Source organism: Ipomoea nil, unplaced genomic scaffold (assembly GCF_001879475.1).
Source record: "Ipomoea nil cultivar Tokyo-kokei standard unplaced genomic scaffold, Asagao_1.1 scaffold1043, whole genome shotgun sequence".
Taxonomy (NCBI): Eukaryota; Viridiplantae; Streptophyta; class Magnoliopsida; order Solanales; family Convolvulaceae; genus Ipomoea; species Ipomoea nil.
Genome location: NW_017617471.1, coordinates 6,790,721 through 6,808,227, shown reverse-complemented (window position 1 = coordinate 6,808,227; position 17,507 = coordinate 6,790,721). Strand labels below are relative to the sequence as shown.

The following is a 17,507-nucleotide window of genomic DNA, read 5'->3' as shown; positions in this document are numbered from 1 at the left end:
GAATTGGAATGAGAATCAAATACTTGGTATCGGTAATGGTAATAGATTTTGGTGAAAGTATTTTGTATGTTTAGTAGTAAGGTGAAATTGAAATGATTACTAATACTGATGTTTGATTACCAGTATTTTGTATGTTTGTTAGTTTGGGAAGACGGTGGTGTTAGAGATAACTTTACTTGAGTGACAATGACATCAATGCTTCAACATATTATGAAACTTGGGAAAGTATGGAAAGAGACTCGAACGGAAGGGACATAAACATTGATATGTAATGTTAAGATATGTTAAAAATAGGTCGAATTTGATTTTTTTTCTTATTTTACAAAGCTACATGTAAATAATAAAGTTAAAATGTGGAAATGGGAAGAGGTTTAGATAGGGATGACAGTGGTTCGGGTGTGGGTCGGGGAGGGCTGGCATCCATCACCCGACCCACCTTATATTTTCTCCATTCACCCTCACCCCCAACCCGCATCGGATAGACTTTTTCAAAACTCACCCCCACCCCCTTCAGGTGTGGGTGCCCACTACGGGTACCCACCACTTATAATCTTATTATTTAAAAAATAATACGGAGTAATATTTAAATTACTTACACATAATAAAATAATAAAATTTATTAATTATACGAAAACATAAAACAATATAAATATTTAAATATAATAACTAAATTGTTAATTTTTAAAAATAAATTTAATAGTTTAAATATAAAAATAGTAAAAATTTACATAAAGTTATAGAAACTATTATAAATAACTACATTATGGGTCGGGTGGGGTCCTAGGCGGGTTTTGTACATAGAACCCGAATCCAACTCAACTCACCGTGAGTTTACTTTTTTAAAACCCACACCCAACCCATCACACACTACCACCCAAAAATACCCGACACACGTGGGGTAGATATCCGCGGGACGGATTGAAATTGTCATCCCTAGGTTTAGAGTAGCAAAACCTTGGGCTAAGGTTTGGAGGAGTAAATGCTTGGGATGAGGTTTGCTTGGGCATAGGTTTGAGAAAGGGAAATGCTTGGGCAAGGGAAAACCTTGGGTAGAGGTTTGTGTAAAGGGAAAAGCTTGGGCTAAAGTTTTTTCTTGCTGGAGAATAATTGCATTTAATGTTGCATTAAATGCTTGGAAATCTTAGGCACATGAGTTGCTAGCTTGGAAATCTCTAGGCACATGGGTTCTATAAATAGGCAACATCTCTTCATTCATTTAGATCATCCTATTCGATCCATTCTTAACATAGCAAAATACATGGAGTAAAAATATAGAGTTATATTTGTAATTCCTATTGTCATATCATTTTGTCAATACAAAAAATTCTTCTTCAAATTGTCTTATTCTGTGTATGTTTATTTTAAATCTTACATTAGAAATATTCTCAATATTTTCAGTGCAAGTTGTTATTGTAATTTAGTGTTGTAAACCGTATCCATCCTAACACTACAAAGTTTGTACCACTCAATTCATTCAAAGTGAAATTTAAATTTTAGATTCACAATTGATAATAGCATGACATTTGTGGGCATGAAATTTCGTACATAATTAGTAAAGTTCAACTCAAGTTCTGTTGCAAAGTCGTTCAAGATATTAGCTAGATTTTGGATGCTGCTCTTAGATAGCACATGGCATAATGGTTCACCATTGTTGCTTGGCACAACCAAGTAAATCCTCTACAATTGGACCAAGCTTGCAAAATTATTCAGTTTTCTCTTTAAACAAAGTTAACAAATTTTCAATTTAATAAATTTATAACTCGATTCCAATCCAAATAAAATATTGCATACTAAACAAGCATTTTCTAATATTTCCTAGTTGGATCACTTAAAATACATGAAGAAATAAAATAAAGTACAAACTACAAAGACTTCTATAGCACAGGTTTATCAGAAACAAATCAAACAATTATCCAATGGCTGCACACACAAGCCAACAATGCTACATTAGTTAGATTACTGTGTTTCCTAGTTTCCTCACACCTCATTCAATTAACATACATTTCAGTCATACAGACACAAATTGGCCAAGCACTCAGCAGATATGAGTATTAGCCCAACTGATATGATACAAATAATCCTAGATCATTACGACACAACAAGGTGTTGGTACACAGGTCTATTCAAATAAGATCTTCGCAGCTTTACCAAACAGGTTTTGCACCTGCAAGTTACACAGACATGATCCATGTAAGATCAAGTATCATTTCATGGCCGCGATCAAGATATGCAGAGCTGAATGTTGATAGCAAGTTAACAAACTTACCTGTTTTGACGAAAGGCCCAACTTCTCTAAATCATTAAGCTGCAAGAGAACATAACGCTATAATTTCAGCACGGATCAGGGTGCTTAGAAGAGTTCAAAACAGTGTATTTGCTTTGGAAGAGGGTCTTACCGATTTCAAGGGGCTTTCCTCCCTTAGTTCAATAATGTAGTCAGCAAGTTTCTGTCCTATACCCTGTGTAATAACAAAAAACAAAAAAACAAAATTGGAAATCAACTTATTGACAAGACAATTGTGACCGTTATTATAATTGATCCATTGCTTACCCTTATCTCCAGCAGTTCCTCCCTGCCAAAAAGTAAGAAAAAAAAAATGTAATGTCTCTAAGCACGAATGAAGGCAGGAAAAAAAAAAAAAAACAGCTGACAAACTACTTACCTGTTGGCTGCGTTCAGAAATTCAATATATTCCTGGGCAAGAGAGCTCTGCATATTGATACACATCGGGAATCAGAACCAAATGGAGCAACAACAACGGGTTCATGAAAATAAGCTTGGCTGTATACCTTCAGATTGGAACTCCTCGTATGAAGTTTATCAAGTGGTGTTCCTAGCACTTGAAATGTATTATCAGCAATGTTATCTGGATCAGACAGGAATATATGTCTCTTCTCCTTTTCTGAAACATTCTCAATGTTTATGTTGGTGATAATTGGAGAAAGGGCTTTCCTGGGTGGACTTTGAAATGCATTAGTTTTCTTAGTAGCGGGTGATGATCTTACAGGGTTGACAGATTCAACATTTGCATTTTTCTCCTCCCTTACCACTTGATTATCTACACAATATTCAGAATTTGTGTATATATTATATAATACACTTGATTTGGGGAAAAATGAATCAAACTAAATAAATTTAATCATGCAGCAGAATGGCATCAGATTTACAATTATTAGACTCTTTGTCTCTTTCTTCTGAAACCTCAAGCTTTGTTTCCAAATTTGTACCATTAACATGGTCTAGTGCCTGCAAATGCAAACATCCAAAGTTTCTTCAGCTTTGTTTTTTTAAGTGTGGAACCAGCTTAAATGGGGAAAATTTGCACTTTGAACAAATAAAAGGACCGTTAAATAAACTACTAAATGTCAGTGTATCATCACTAATGCATAGTAAAACAACAGGAGAATCTGAACTCTGAAGTGCATCTCTTAACAATCAAAGAATTTCACTCAAAAGATGCCCGTGTACATAGCAACATATAGTATTGTCTACATTAGAATTTGTGAACCCTTCTGTTATTTGATACATCATAAGGATCTTTGTAAAAATAACATCATAAAAAATTACCCATATGTGGGAAAATAACCATGAATGCTAAAAAATGTTTCAGCTCACCTCTAGAACAGAGATAAAATCATGTCTACTACCGAATAAGCTTCTAAAAGGAACATCGGGAGCCCTGCAAAATGAAATGAATTAAATAGTGATAGCAGTAGAAACCTTAAGGTGGGTAACCCAGTTAATGCATGCATCCCTTACCTCTGCTTTAAACCTGAAGCACCTTGGTTGCTAAACAATTTTGCTTTAACTGAACTTGGACACATATTAACTTTTTTGACTGAGCACAGTGAACTTGGAGTTTTACTAGTAAATGGAGAAGAAACCACCTTTGGCCTTTGTGTGCTTTTTGTCTTGCCTTTAGATTCCAGCCAAGCACGAAGCTTTGCTTCCATGTCAACTTTAACTTTTGGAGTATTTTCTTTTTTAGCTGATGATAAAAAGTTAGAAATGTGCCTTGACCTCGCTGCTAAACTGACTGTATGAACAGATTCCTGGTACTCTCCAGGGTTCTAGATGGTGATAAAGGAACAAATTTACTAAATTTAGTGAAAGTTTCAGTTTCATATTCTCATATTCAGAACAGTGATAAAATTACAAGATGAGAACTACTTACCAAACAAGCAATCATCAAAGCACGGCTTGTTCCTCCAAGGGAATCCTGCAGTACACGTGTCAATTTGCTTTCCCTATAAGGTACTCGCAATTGGTTGTTATTCAATGCGTAGATCACATTTGACAATGCAAAAAGGGACTGGTTGATCTTGGCACTCTCCTGGAGACGAATTCCTTCATTGCAAGTCCTCCTGTTGTCTTCATTTCCTAATTAGACCAGATAAAAGTACAGAATACATCAGTAATCTTGTACATAAAAACATTGTATGCATCCAGTCATGTCTACCAATGTTAATCATCTGAAGTACCTGCTAAATCAATGAGATTCAGCTTCCCAGTGATAACATTCCCTGAGGTTTCATGACAAGGTGTGGAAACAGATATGACAAGCACGCCATGGCTCCGACTAGAGAGATCATTAAGACTTGTCTGGGCAACTTTTCTTCTCTGAATTGCAGCAGAGAAAATCTCATGAAAGCCTGACATTGAGTTAACTCCAACTTGTGCAAGTCCCTTCAGATGAATCTGCCCATCTTTATCATCCAATATAGCAACTTCCTTATTTTTCAGTTCTAGCAAATCATAGCATTTATCCATATAAATCTCATAGTAAGAGATGGCCACAGTACTTCCAGTGCTTTGACAAATTGAAAGGATGGATGACATTGCAAGTGGCATTAGACCAGGTATCTCAGCACTTCCCTGTACAAGAAAATCAAGAATCGTTTATTTTTGCTGTAAGCTTTCATGTATATTTGAGAAGGGCAAAAAGAAACTAAAGTGCACGAGAATATGTATTTTTAAAATGCCATTCTACATCTAAGGAACCCAACTCAAAAAGAATAAGTAATGCTCTGAAACTGAAGCATAAGTGACTATGTATTAAAAAAATGTCATTTTACATGCTAAGGTACCCAACTTAAAAGAATAAGGAATGTCCCTGTTCACAGGTTTGATACTTGCTATGCTTCTTTGTGGGCACTATGGAGTGACAAATACATAGAGCACAGACAAGATGAAATTTCATAAACAACTTCAAGGGGAGTCTTTTATTCTGCAGAATGGTAAGCCAATTTCTAGTTGAGTTCTGAACATGTTTGCTCAATAAGACCTCTCATGCATTCATAAATTTTTAAAGCTGCGTTTATTTAGCTTTATTCTCAAATATTTTCAGTTGCCAATGCATATTCTACTTCAATACAGTTTCACTAATGGAAATGAAGGAAATTTGAGTTTACAGAAGCAATGAAAATGATACCTGCATGGTGTAAGTTTTTCCACTCCCAGTTGCCCCATATGCAAATACGGTTGCATTGTAGCCACGGAACACCCCTGGGATCAAATGGCTAACTTCCTTGTGAAAAATTTGACCGACATTGTTGTCATCATGCCCATAAAAACCATCCAACTTGTAAAATTCCTTTCGGCTAGGCAATAAGCAAGCAAAAGACATGAGACCATAAATCAGAAATTTACAAGTACTCTTAAGTAGACATTTTGCTATTTTAGTAACAATTTAATTGCCCCCAAAGACCAAAACAAAGTACCTAGTTTCATAATCTTTGAGATGAACGGTGACTTCATCGGAAGTTTCAGAATCAGAGTGAAGTACCGATGCGCAAGAGACTGAGTTCCCATTTCTGGCCGAGATTTCTTGAGGAAGAAAGGGGCGAACTCTTACAATGACTTTCACCTTAGATATTAAGCAAGATTGTGAGGTTTGGAGTCTTTCCGGAGTCGAAATGTTCTCCGTTTGGGATGCCTTAAGGCTAGCCATATCTGCCGCCATTATATCTATACCCAGAAACAGCGTACCTGTCAGCTTAACTTCCTGAAATCCTAATATTAAATTTTAAAACACAGCATGTTCATACAATCAGCTAAACCTTTGTCATATACTCAAGTTTGAAATTAATACAAACATTTACTAGTCAAATTAAGAGAAATAGGAAGGAAGGAATGAAATCAACCTAAAATTCTGATCAATTCGATGAACTTTCAGAATCAAAATTTTCATCACTTGGCTATGTAATAAACAAAACTTCCCAGCGATCGAGGGAGAAAGAGCAACGTACATCAACACAGAAGAGAAAAACAAAGCAGATTTTATTTTATTTTATTTTTACCTTGTGTAGTTCAAGCTGAGGAATCCGAAATGAAATTTCTGTAGTCGAAATAGCTTGTCCGGTGAGGATCGATTTCGCTTCAGACGCAGACACAGTGACTTAAGGTTCGGAGATGGAGTAGGGAGAGAGACCGTTAAACAACAGGGGTTGCGAGCTGCGGAGAGATGAATTCAAATTTTCGAAATGCGGTTACGGTTTGAATTAAAGACGCCTGGGCCACCATGGACATTGTTGGAGAAAATTTTTTGAAAGGAAAATAATATATCTACATCCTATACTTTCAATTTTTACTTTTACATTTCAAATTTTGATATAGACACATTTATAGTAAAATTTGAAAGTATATGTAGTACAACTTATTTGTAAATTATTGTTTGTCCACGGGCTTAACAATCAATTCTGTATTTTTCTGAATCACACTTGTATAAGACGGTCTCACGAATAATTCATAAAACAGGTCAGATCAATAGGTAAATGTAATACTCATACGGGTAAATATAATACTAAATTATAAATAAAATATTCATTACTTATAAGGACAACATAATATTGAAGACAAGTGTAATACTTTTATATTTTGATATACAAATATTACTTTTTTTATCAAAATATTTTATTGTCCCTTCTAAGTAATGTTGCACTTATAAAGGAAAATGTAATACTTTTAATAAAAAAAATATAATACTTTTACATTAAAATGTAAAAGTATTATATTTTCTCATATAAGTAATAAACATTTTATTCATGATTTAGTATTACATTTGTTAGTACAAGTATTACATTTCACATTGACCCGATCTGTCTCACATACAAGGATTCGTGAGGCGGACTCACACAACTTTTTACTAATATTTAATTTTGTTATTTTAATACTTTCAAATAACAAAATAAATTTAAAAAAAAATGCCGCTTCGTCTCCAGGTTGCCGGAGACGAAAAATGGTTCTTCGTATCCGGCAACTTGGAGACGAAGAACCTCTGACCGGGGACGAAGAGTCTTCGTCCCTGGCCGGAGACGAAGAAAGTTCTTTTCGTCTCTCGCATGGAGACGAAGAAGGTTTTCTTCGTCCCCGGCATAGAGATGAAGCGGAAAACTTGTTTTTGTTTTTGTTTTGTTTTTTTTTTGTTTTTTTTTTTGTTACTTTTTGTTATTTGAAATTATTAAAATTTTTTAAAAAATTATTATTTTAATATGATAAACTCCACACCAGTAAGCTAACAAGTAATTAGGTCATTTTTGGCTCAATTACATCATTTTGCTTTGCTCAAAGGCTCAATTACATTTTTTTTTGTAAGTTTAATGGCTTAATTGCATTTTTGTGTATAGTCCGATGATCTATTTGACCTTCACTCATTAAAATTATAAAGACATAAGTGTCAAATAGGCTCATCTACTACTGGGAAGTGCTCAATTTCCACCACGAACTAAATTAAAGTCTAATTAGCCACACTTATCAGCTAAATTTGTTCGATAAACTTTTTTTGTAGGTTGCTAACCGATTGCCTATTCAATTATTAAAAATAAAAAATAAAAATTCAGCCACCAGCAGTCAATCCGGCGAGGACAGCCGGATAGCCACGTCTGTCAAACATGAGGTCCAGATCTGGACCTCAAACGGCCTGGAATGAGGGCGGCGGATGGCCACCGCCCTCGTTCTAAACGGCAATGGACCGCCATGGCCGTCCCCAAATAGCCATGGATGTCCGGCTGTCAGTGAAATAGGCAGCCACCGGCTGTCATCGCCGGATAGTCGGTGGCTGATTTTTTCTAATTTAAATAATTAAATAGGCAATCGGTTAGCAACCTGCAAAAAAAGTTAATCGAACAAATTTAATTAATAAGTGTAATTGATTAGACTTTAATTTAATTCGTGGTAAAAATTAAGCACTTCGCACTAGTAAATAAGTCTTTTGACACTTCTGCCAATTATAAATTGTATTTGAGGATTAAAGAGGCTAAATAATGAGGCCACGAGGGGATCGAGTGATAAACAAACCTTATGTAGTAGTGTAGTACTCCGTAGTTAATTAATAAAGGAAATGAAAGCAATTTCTTGAAGACTAAGGACCTACTAGCAAAATAAGTCCGAGAGAACTTGACCGCTCCGTAAAATCGTTAGGGTTTTTGGTTTTAGATGCCTTCCTCCTCAGTGCAAGAAAGCAAAACAAACTTTGGTCTTCCCGTCTTCTCTTCTAAAACCCTAGCAGTGAATCCGAGAAGCGATCAAGCAGGATGGACAAGAGCATGATTGGCGACATGGACAATCTTCCCGAGGAAGATAAGATGCGTATGGCCACCATGATTGACCAACTCCAAATCCGTGACAGGTTCTTTCTCTTTCTCTGTATGTGTGTATGTGTCGATTTGCTTATTAATTTCATGGCATACGAGTAGTTCGTCATGTTCTTGATTTTTTATTTTTTATTTTGGCTATAACTGTTGTTTACTTTCACTAATGGGGATTTCGTACTGATATGAGCGATAGTAATGTAAATGGCATTTTAACAATGGTGATTTATTAGATGTGTAAATTTTATCACACCTTTTGAGTTGGCCGCATAAATTTTCAGCCTGGATTGATCGGTTGGGAAAATTTAAGATGCAATTCAGATTAGCCGTCAGTTGGGTACAATTTCATAGGCTGATAAGAGGAATTATTCTAGTCTTAGTTGCTTAAACAGATTTTTGTGCCGTGTTACCAATTGTATTGAAAGGAATGAATAAATCAGGTTAGCAGCTATCTGCTAATTCTTGTTTGTCACCAAGCATTAATCTCAACTCAGAAACTTCATGCTCCAAGAGTTCTTTACTTATTGCATAATGGAGATATATAATATTAAGTCTTGCTGAATGAATTCTCTACTCAATTTTATAAGGCATACTTGTTATGTCATGCTGGACTCACTTGGGGACAAGAAAGGGTAGTTATCAAAGTGCTTTATGTAAATTCTGTTCTGTACATCTTAAAATTCTGTCATATTGTATATTTTGCACAAGTTGCATTTGTAGTTGTAGAATAAAATCTGTTTTATAATTAAGGGTAATGCTTGGGTGATTGGCCAATGAGTAAGCTTGGCTTACAATATTGAAGGTGAAGAAATGAGCACATTTTGTCGGTCTTCAACTTAATGGTTTGTATTGAACTCTAAATGACAGTATTTATTTTTGCAAATGATCAAATTCGTGTGCATGATGTGAAAGAAGCTAGGAGGTTTATAAGTCTGGATTACCAAGCAAGGGATCTTTTGATTCTTGTGTAAGGGTGATGAAACCTACTTGTACTTTAAAAAATGACTTATCTGGTTGTTTTATAAGTTGAAGAACATCTGTTGAGTCCTTTTGTTGTGGTTTTCTATTTTGCATTACTTATACAGTTATACTAATTGATATTATGAAACTGGTACATCTGAATTTTATCCACTTCCTGATATTCTTTTTGTGGCTGTGATGCATTTTGAATAACTAAATTGTTCTAGACTTGGCCTTTCTGTTGAAGTGTGTTTTTTCCATGTACACAATGTGCTGTGCAAGCTTTTGCAATTTCAACACATCCTTAAAAGTTAAAACTGAAACCATTATGATCTTTATGCTTCTTTTGGGTGGATACTGCAGCTTACGGATGTACAACAACCTGGTGGAGAGATGCTTCACTGATTGTGTTGATACGTTCCGTCGCAAAACTTTGGACAAACAAGAGGAGACCTGCGTGCGCCGTTGTGCTGAGAAGTTCTTGAAGCATTCAATGCGTGTTGGCCTGAGATTTGCTGAGCTCAACCAAGGCGCAGCTACCCAAGATTGAGATATACATCCTCCAGTTTCTGACAATGATTTCTAGTTTGCATAAAATGGTCTCTTAATAGGAGTTTTGCCTTCTCCCTCATAGATTTTGGATTTATTGGGAAGGAAATGGTTATTTTTTCCCGAGAATGATTTTGGATTGTTCGAGACTAGTCTTGTTTCTTTGAAATCCATATATGGCAGGCGCCAAAGAATGAAAAGTTTTTTTTTTTTGCCTCAGTTTCATTATCTGTATTATTTGAAGGCAGTATTTCTGATTTTGGTATTAACATGAATGAATAAATGCAGCTTGCCTAAACCTTACACTTTTGAATTTATTGTTGCTCTCATGTGGCAGTGCTTGAGTAACATACATATGTAAGTATATGTACAATGTTAATTAATTGATGAATACATTACAATGAACTACTTCCAACTGTCAATACTATCTACAATTATATTTGCAATATGAATTGTATTTGTTAGGTTTTGGTGAAATCTTTGATTTAAGAAAGTTTGAGTCAATGGAAATCTAATTTTATGATATCAAGGAAGCAAAGTAAATTTGGGGATGTATGATTTTTTTTTTTTTTTTTTCAAGTGACTAAGAATTTACCAAGTTTATTTAGTTACATATTTATTCTTTTTGGTGCTAGATTAAACGTCTCTTAAAAATATAATGAATTTGTCTCTTCTACCGTTACGAAGGATAACAACTGTATTTATCAACTTACATATTGTTTTGAATTTTGAATATTCATGCTACAGACTAGATTTTTTTGGCATATAGTTTATTAATTTACAACTGATTTATTAAACTCTCACTTTTTCATTATATTTTTTCTTTTTAATGTTTGTATATAGTAATGCTATATTGGAGATTTAAATAAGAAAACTAAAACAAACCAAACATCTTACTTAATTTTGTAGTTAATTTAATTTGTATGTTTCTTAGTAAAACCAAACATATTAATTAATTTTTCTTGCAAAGTTATCCCATCAAATATATTTCCAAATATTTTTCCCAAGAATTTAATTGATGGGAAAGTATCAATGTTTATAATTATTATATTTGTGGATTTATGTATTTATCCTTATTTTATAATATAAGTTACAACTTAAAAAGTATTTATTTACATCTTATTATTATTAATCTTGATAAATATTATAAATTTTAATTTATAGTTGTAGATAATAATAATAATAATTATTATTATCATTAAAATTCTAAAATAATTAATATTTTATAAGAAATATTTATAATAGATTTATGTTTGTATTTTTTAAAAAATAAACTAAATAACGAAAATATAAATTCTAATTTTTTTTAACTAAATAAAAAATTATTTTATGACCCTAGTCGAATACTAGAAAATAAATTAATTTTTTTAAGACTATTTTTTTTTTCAGAAATCGTATTTCGTATTTCCAAACAACGCTTAAATCACTGCACAAATCTCAGCACTTCAGCAGTTAAATCTTAAATCTCAACTTCGAAAATTAGAAACGTATGGTTCTAACAATAAATACTGAGAGAGTGTTTTCTAATTAGAATTTGGTTGGAGTACGGTAGGAGTAATGTGGGGATTATGTTTAAAGTGGATAAATTTTTTTGTGCGTTTTAATATTTGGTCATGTTTAGTGAGCCATTAAGTCATCGTGATTTACATATTTCTAAATATTTTGTCGGGTCAAAGTGTGGGGTCCTTGGTGTTAATGTTCAACCTTTTGTGAAAAGAACTTGGTTGGAGTTTAGGTTAGTAATAAATACTCCGTAATAAATAATAAATAATAATAATAATAATAATAAATTATTATTTTTTAATAAAAATATAAGAGAGAGTTCGAGTTTAGAAACGTATCAAACACGAATTGTTGATTTTAATCAACGGCTAAAATTGCCCGGGAAGCATTACACACCATGCACTTGACCGACAATTTAACCATATTTCATTTATTTATTATTATTATTTTTGGGTGAAACTGTTAACGGCGTCGTTACGGAACCTCCTAGTAGTCGCTCTCCCCATCGTCAAACCCGAACACTTAACGGCACAACAGACGGCACCGTCGGTGACCTTTAGCTATCCGTTACATACAAAACCTTTTTTAACGCACAAATATATATTTAAGATTTACTCTTATTCTCATTCAACGGGCGAGGTTTTTTCTTCTTCGAAGCGAAAGCTCAATTGTTTTCCTTTTCGATTTTTACGCAGAAGACTCTGAGGTTTCATGTGCTCCGAGGATTTCGGTTCGATGAGCTCCAACTGAATTCCCGCCATTTTTTTCCTTCCCGTTTGAGGTTAGTTTACCGTTGAATTCTTGAAACTGCGTTGAAAGAGCTCTGTTTGATTTCCAGAGAGTGAATTTTACTGATTTTTTGGTTGGTTAAACTGTGGCTATTTAAACTATCCTCAATTGATTAGTCGGGATAGGGGATTTTTGTTTTTGTTGTTGCATTTATTGGTAGGTGAAGGCTAGGGATTCTTTTATTGGTTTGGTTTTGTTTGGTTAATTTATTTTTGATCTGAAGATCAGGTCTTGAGATCTGGATTTAGCTTGATATGTTGGTTACGTGCTGGAGTTTGTTTAAGTTAGTTATTGTCAGGGTTTTAGAGCTTTAGGTGGATTCAGTTAGTTATTGTTGAATTGGAATTTGTTTAAGAGTTGATGTTTTTATTGAATTGTGGTTTTCATACTGGTGATTGTTTCTCATTCAGTATTGAGTTTTGAAAGTTGAGGTGTGAGCCTAAGATGGATCAAGCTAGAACAGAGGATTGCTGGGTGGAGAATAAGCAATCAACAGCTGCTTCAAGTTCTTCAGCTTCTGAGAATAGTGGGAGTACTAACTTCAAGTCACCAGGGATCTCTAGCCCCATGCCGTCGTCACCTTCGCATCAGTACTGACCTCTTCTCTTTATGCTTAGAATAGTAGAAGCCTTCTCGTTGTGTCTTGTAAATTAGGATTATATTATTCTAATAATAATTACCAAGAAAATGCATTTACCTTTTCTTTGGCACTTTGCCAAAGGCTCTGAACTATATTGGGGCGCATACAATGTTGCATGCTTGTGATAGATATTTTTTATTCAACACCTAAAATTAGATGATTCCCAGAAAAGAATCTAAATTTGAGAATGAATATCTGGGGAGCTCTGATATAAAAGAGCAACCGAATGATAAAACAGTATTATCACCACCTAAAGCTTATAATGAAGTGCAATATGGTATTTTAGGCTATATGTCTTGATCAATGCTATCCTTATCCCACTAAGTTTCAGCTGCCCCATTCTTCCCTCTATATATTTATTCAGCTATATGAATTCACAATTCAGATTCACTATCATTTGAAATGCTTGTGCATGTATCATTAATGTCATTGGGTTGTGTGGTCAAATAATTTGATCTTTTAAGTATTTTTTTTTTATATGGATAGAGAAAGGACACTTATTCTTTTGGTTATAACTTAATGATTAACTATTGCTACATGAAATTCAAATTTTTAGGAGAGCAAGTGGTCCGATAAGACGAGCAAAGGGTGGCTGGACTCCTGAGGAGGTAAGCATGTTTCTTTCAATGAACATATAATAATCTGAAAAATGAACTACCTTTGGATTTTTTTGGAGGAATATTTATTCCACCTCAAGCCTTTTATTCTCATTAATTATGCATTTAGAGCATTGTTTTTATTATATTCTACATTTTTTTTAAAGTACATCATGATGATTTGTTACAGGATGATATGTTAAAGAAGGCTGTTGCAGCATACAATGGGAAGTGTTGGAAGAAAATAGGTAATTTGCATCTGCTGCCTGCATTTTCTCTTATATATGCCTGTGGTGTACATTTTTGTTTTATGCTTTAATATGTAATAAGAATGTGATTTGATACTTGATCTCTTTCAGCTGAATTCTTTCCCAGTAGATCAGAAGTACAATGCCTGCATCGGTGGCAAAAGGTTCTAAATCCAGATCTTGTAAAAGGTCCCTGGACTCAGGAGGTCAATACTAGTTTTTGCTTCATTTTTGCATTGGTATCAGCCCCATTAATGGAGGTTTTCTCAAATCTGTAACTACAAAATTTTGGCTGTTATTCTTACAGGAGGATGATAGAATCATTGAACTTGTAGAGGAGTATGGGGCTACAAAATGGTCTGTCATTGCAAAGTCATTGCCTGGTCGAATAGGAAAACAATGCCGAGAGAGGTAATGCCATTAATGGCATATATCTCCTATTCAAGAGAATTATCTTGAATTTTGTATCTTTCTGCACTTTGAATGTTCTCTTTTTTAGTTTTTTCTCTTTTGTTTAGTTAGTTTCCATTTAAGGCATGGATCATTATTAGTTTTTCATTTTGAAGTCTAAAGTATCTTTGTTATGATTGTAGGAATTTCATCCTACGAAGCTGCTATGTGTTTGAATCTATTTAAATATAATTCAGTTGTTGCATAACCACATTTTGGTTTTGTATTTTTGTGCCGGTGTCTTTTTTTGCAACTGCTATGTGTTTGAAACAACTTGCTTATTTAAACACACTCAACTGTTACACAATCATGATTTAATTTGTATTTGTTGTGTGGGTATCTTTGTGGAAGCATGTATTTTGTCTTTAAGCGTTAGCTTTCATAACATAGATGTAATGGATTTAAATTTTAAAATTTGTACTCGTATTTTCTTTTGTATTGTGTACTTGCGTATCTTTTTTGATTCATCATCACGTTAAAACCTTCTTTACTTAAGTATTTAAGCTTACTACTTCAAAACTCCTCTCTTCTTCTTCTTCTTCTTCTTCTTTTTTTTTTTTTTTTTTTTTTTTTTTTTTTTTTTTTTTTTTTTTTTTTTTTGTTAAATAACCTTCCAAGATTTTTCTTCTATGTGCATTAGCTTGATGATTTATCTTAAAACTTTTTTTAGGTGGCACAATCATTTGAATCCTAATATAAAGAAGGATGCTTGGACATTAGAGGAGGAGCTAGCACTCATTAATGCTCATCATGTCAATGGGAATAAATGGGCTAAAATAGCAAAGGTCCTACCTGGAAGGTATTCAGTCTATGCATTCTTTCTTTTGTGATGGCAATTTTAATGTCACCGTCTAAAGACATCTTGATCCTTTGATCCAAACTATAGCTAAACACAGCTATGTAGAATGCTGATGGTAGTAATAAATGGTTGGGATTTGGCAATTAGAGCTTTAACCTGGATAACAAGTCCTAATCAATTTGTTTAGTTTCAATGGATAATACATGAAAAATTTCTACTCTATAGTTTATTTCAGTCTGCTTTCTCCCTCGCTGCCGATATTGATGACTTCTTTTTGCACAGGACTGATAATGCAATAAAGAATCACTGGAACAGTTCTTTGAAGAAAAAAATGGATTTCTATTTGGCTACAGGAAACCTACCACCTGCTGCTAAGAATGGCCACCAAAATAGTTGTAAAGATATCAGTAGAACAGTTACAAAGAATAAGCGGCTTCAGTGCTCAAAGAAACAATCCGATTCAACTGGCCTGGAGTCACCAGCAACAACAGATATATGTATATTCCAAGTAGACGGTAAGGTTCACCAAGAACCCAGGACACCAATCACGGTTATGAACATGGGTGCTTCAACTAGTAATTCTGGAAGTGCTCGATATGAGGTGCAGTCATCAGTGTGTCCTCAACGGATTGATACAATTCATGCTATTTCTAGTACAGATCTAAAGTTCGAGAGCTGCAGAGTTAGTGATGAAAATGGGCAACATAAGTTGGCGTTTTCTGGTATCCCTACATGCATTACTGTGTACTATGATTCCCCACATTATGTTCAGCTGGAGAGAAATCATCAAAATCTCCCCTGGGCACATCATGAATCTCCGCAAAGTCCTAGTTTGCCACCTGCTACTTTTCTAACACCACCCAGCAGTAAAGGGAGCAATTTGTATGGACAAACCCCCGAGTCTATACTAAAAATTGCTGCCCAAAGCTTCCCAAATACACCCTCTATATTAAGGAAGAGAAAAACTGATGCTCGGTTAATCACACCATCAAAGGTTGTAGATGGTAAGAATCCCCGTACACCCCGTACATCTTCTGAGGAGCAACGGACTGACATGTCAGAAAACTCTGATCTGCAAGATGGAAGTCCGTCTCGGAATTCTTCATATAATAACAGTGGACTGAACAGCACCCACGTTTATAATGCATCTCCTCCATATCGGTTAAAATCAAAACGTACTTCTGTCTTGAAGTCTGTGGAGAAGCAGCTTGAGTTTGCATTCGAGTCTGATGATACTACCACATCCAGCAATTCAACTGTAAAACAGATTTCTCAGGCGACCAAGGATTTGCCTCATAAAACAAAGATGCCCATCACCTAGATTAGTGTAAGTTCATTCTTTTACACTTCAGCTCTTCTCTCGTTTCTTATCATAAGTCCAAGCATGGTAAACAGCCTTGCGGTTTAACATCGTTACATTTTAATAAACCCTACATAACGCTGTGGCCCTGTGCATTGAATCCCACATTTCCCACCCATCTACAGGTAATATCCTAACAGAAAATGGAGTTTGTTTCCTACTATGTTGTGCTGTCTCAACTCTCAAGCAGCAATTTGTTACCACGTTTTAATCATGTATCAATTTGATTCTTCTGAAATAAGGATAGAATGGCATTATTGCGTAAACTGGATGTAGTGATTCTCTTAGACTGAAATATTTATTACTGTCATCTTTTTGTTTAGAATGCGAGATGGATTCTGTGTTGGGATGCAATGGATGAAGCTTTCTCAACTACTCAGAAAACACTTCACTGCCCAGATGTTAGCAGTTAGCCAAATGATTTTTTTTTTTTTTTTTTTTTTTTTTTTTTTTTTTTTTTTTTTTTTTTTATATATACCATAGTGAGTTAGTTATTTTTACCAGCACTAGGAAATTCTCCTTAGTCCTTACCCATCATTTTTCATGACTAATAATTGGTAATAATGCTTCCTAAAGGAAAGTTCAATGAAAACATATTCAAGATTCATTTTAGGAAAAAAAAAAAAAACGTGTTCTTGATGAAAAATGTCAGACCATATTACTTCATTTACTTGCAATGTAAAGTAATTATTATTAGCGAATGATTTTAATAGAAATTTTAAATTTGTCATGTACTCGTGTGTTTCGTTGTTCCTTCATCAAGATACGATGCTTCTAATTCCTGTGTTGTCTCACCCTTATGAACTAGTATATAACAATGTGTGCTCCGCTCCATTTTTGAGTACCCATCGTTTTTTTAGATTCGATTATAGTAAAAATATTTCTTTTAATTTTTAACTATCAAATTTACAAAATATTGTGTGTGTATATATATTAGATTAAATTAGGAATAAGGGTCAAATAGGTACTCCAATTACCAGGATTATGTGGTCTAATGGTATCCGGGTTGGACTTCCATTTGGAA

At 34.3% G+C, this 17,507-nt stretch overlaps 3 protein-coding genes across 6 annotated transcripts; 2 read left to right on the top strand and 1 right to left on the bottom strand.

Annotated features, from left to right (window-relative positions):
• Positions 1–1,851: 1,851 nt before the first annotated feature.
• On the bottom strand, positions 1,852–6,526 carry LOC109181513 (kinesin-like protein KIN-10B). 3 transcript variants are annotated; one of them, XM_019331318.1, is made up of 14 exons: positions 6,301–6,526; positions 5,722–5,973; positions 5,433–5,601; positions 4,483–4,876; positions 4,176–4,381; positions 3,761–4,071; positions 3,617–3,680; positions 3,160–3,247; positions 2,791–3,059; positions 2,664–2,710; positions 2,552–2,573; positions 2,397–2,459; positions 2,267–2,305; positions 1,852–2,164 (listed from the first exon to the last, which is right to left on the bottom strand). In XM_019331318.1, exons 2-14 carry the CDS (start codon positions 5,961–5,963, stop codon positions 2,120–2,122), a joined length of 1,959 nt encoding a protein of 652 aa, XP_019186863.1. In that variant the 5' UTR covers positions 5,964–5,973; positions 6,301–6,526; the 3' UTR covers positions 1,852–2,119. The 3 variants fall into 3 exon arrangements, with proteins under 3 accessions (XP_019186863.1, XP_019186862.1, XP_019186864.1); XM_019331317.1 differs by having other exon boundaries at positions 5,722–5,968; XM_019331319.1 differs by having other exon boundaries at positions 3,169–3,247; positions 5,722–5,968.
• A 1,891-nt stretch (positions 6,527–8,417) lies between these two features.
• On the top strand, positions 8,418–10,401 carry LOC109181515 (mitochondrial import inner membrane translocase subunit Tim9). The gene is made up of 2 exons (XM_019331323.1): positions 8,418–8,627; positions 9,913–10,401. Exons 1-2 carry the CDS (start codon positions 8,533–8,535, stop codon positions 10,097–10,099), a joined length of 282 nt encoding a protein of 93 aa, XP_019186868.1. The 5' UTR covers positions 8,418–8,532; the 3' UTR covers positions 10,100–10,401.
• A 1,824-nt stretch (positions 10,402–12,225) lies between these two features.
• On the top strand, positions 12,226–17,063 carry LOC109181514 (myb-related protein B-like). Of its 2 annotated transcripts, none has more exons than XM_019331320.1 (9): positions 12,226–12,382; positions 12,801–12,980; positions 13,587–13,638; positions 13,817–13,874; positions 13,986–14,080; positions 14,182–14,285; positions 14,995–15,123; positions 15,406–16,450; positions 16,807–17,063. In XM_019331320.1, exons 2-8 carry the CDS (start codon positions 12,835–12,837, stop codon positions 16,442–16,444), a joined length of 1,623 nt encoding a protein of 540 aa, XP_019186865.1. In that variant the 5' UTR covers positions 12,226–12,382; positions 12,801–12,834; the 3' UTR covers positions 16,445–16,450; positions 16,807–17,063. The 2 variants fall into 2 exon arrangements, with proteins under 2 accessions (XP_019186865.1, XP_019186867.1); XM_019331322.1 differs by lacking the exon at positions 16,807–17,063 and adding an exon at positions 16,728–16,805 and having other exon boundaries at positions 15,406–16,465.
• The last annotated feature ends 444 nt before the right edge of the window (positions 17,064–17,507 follow it).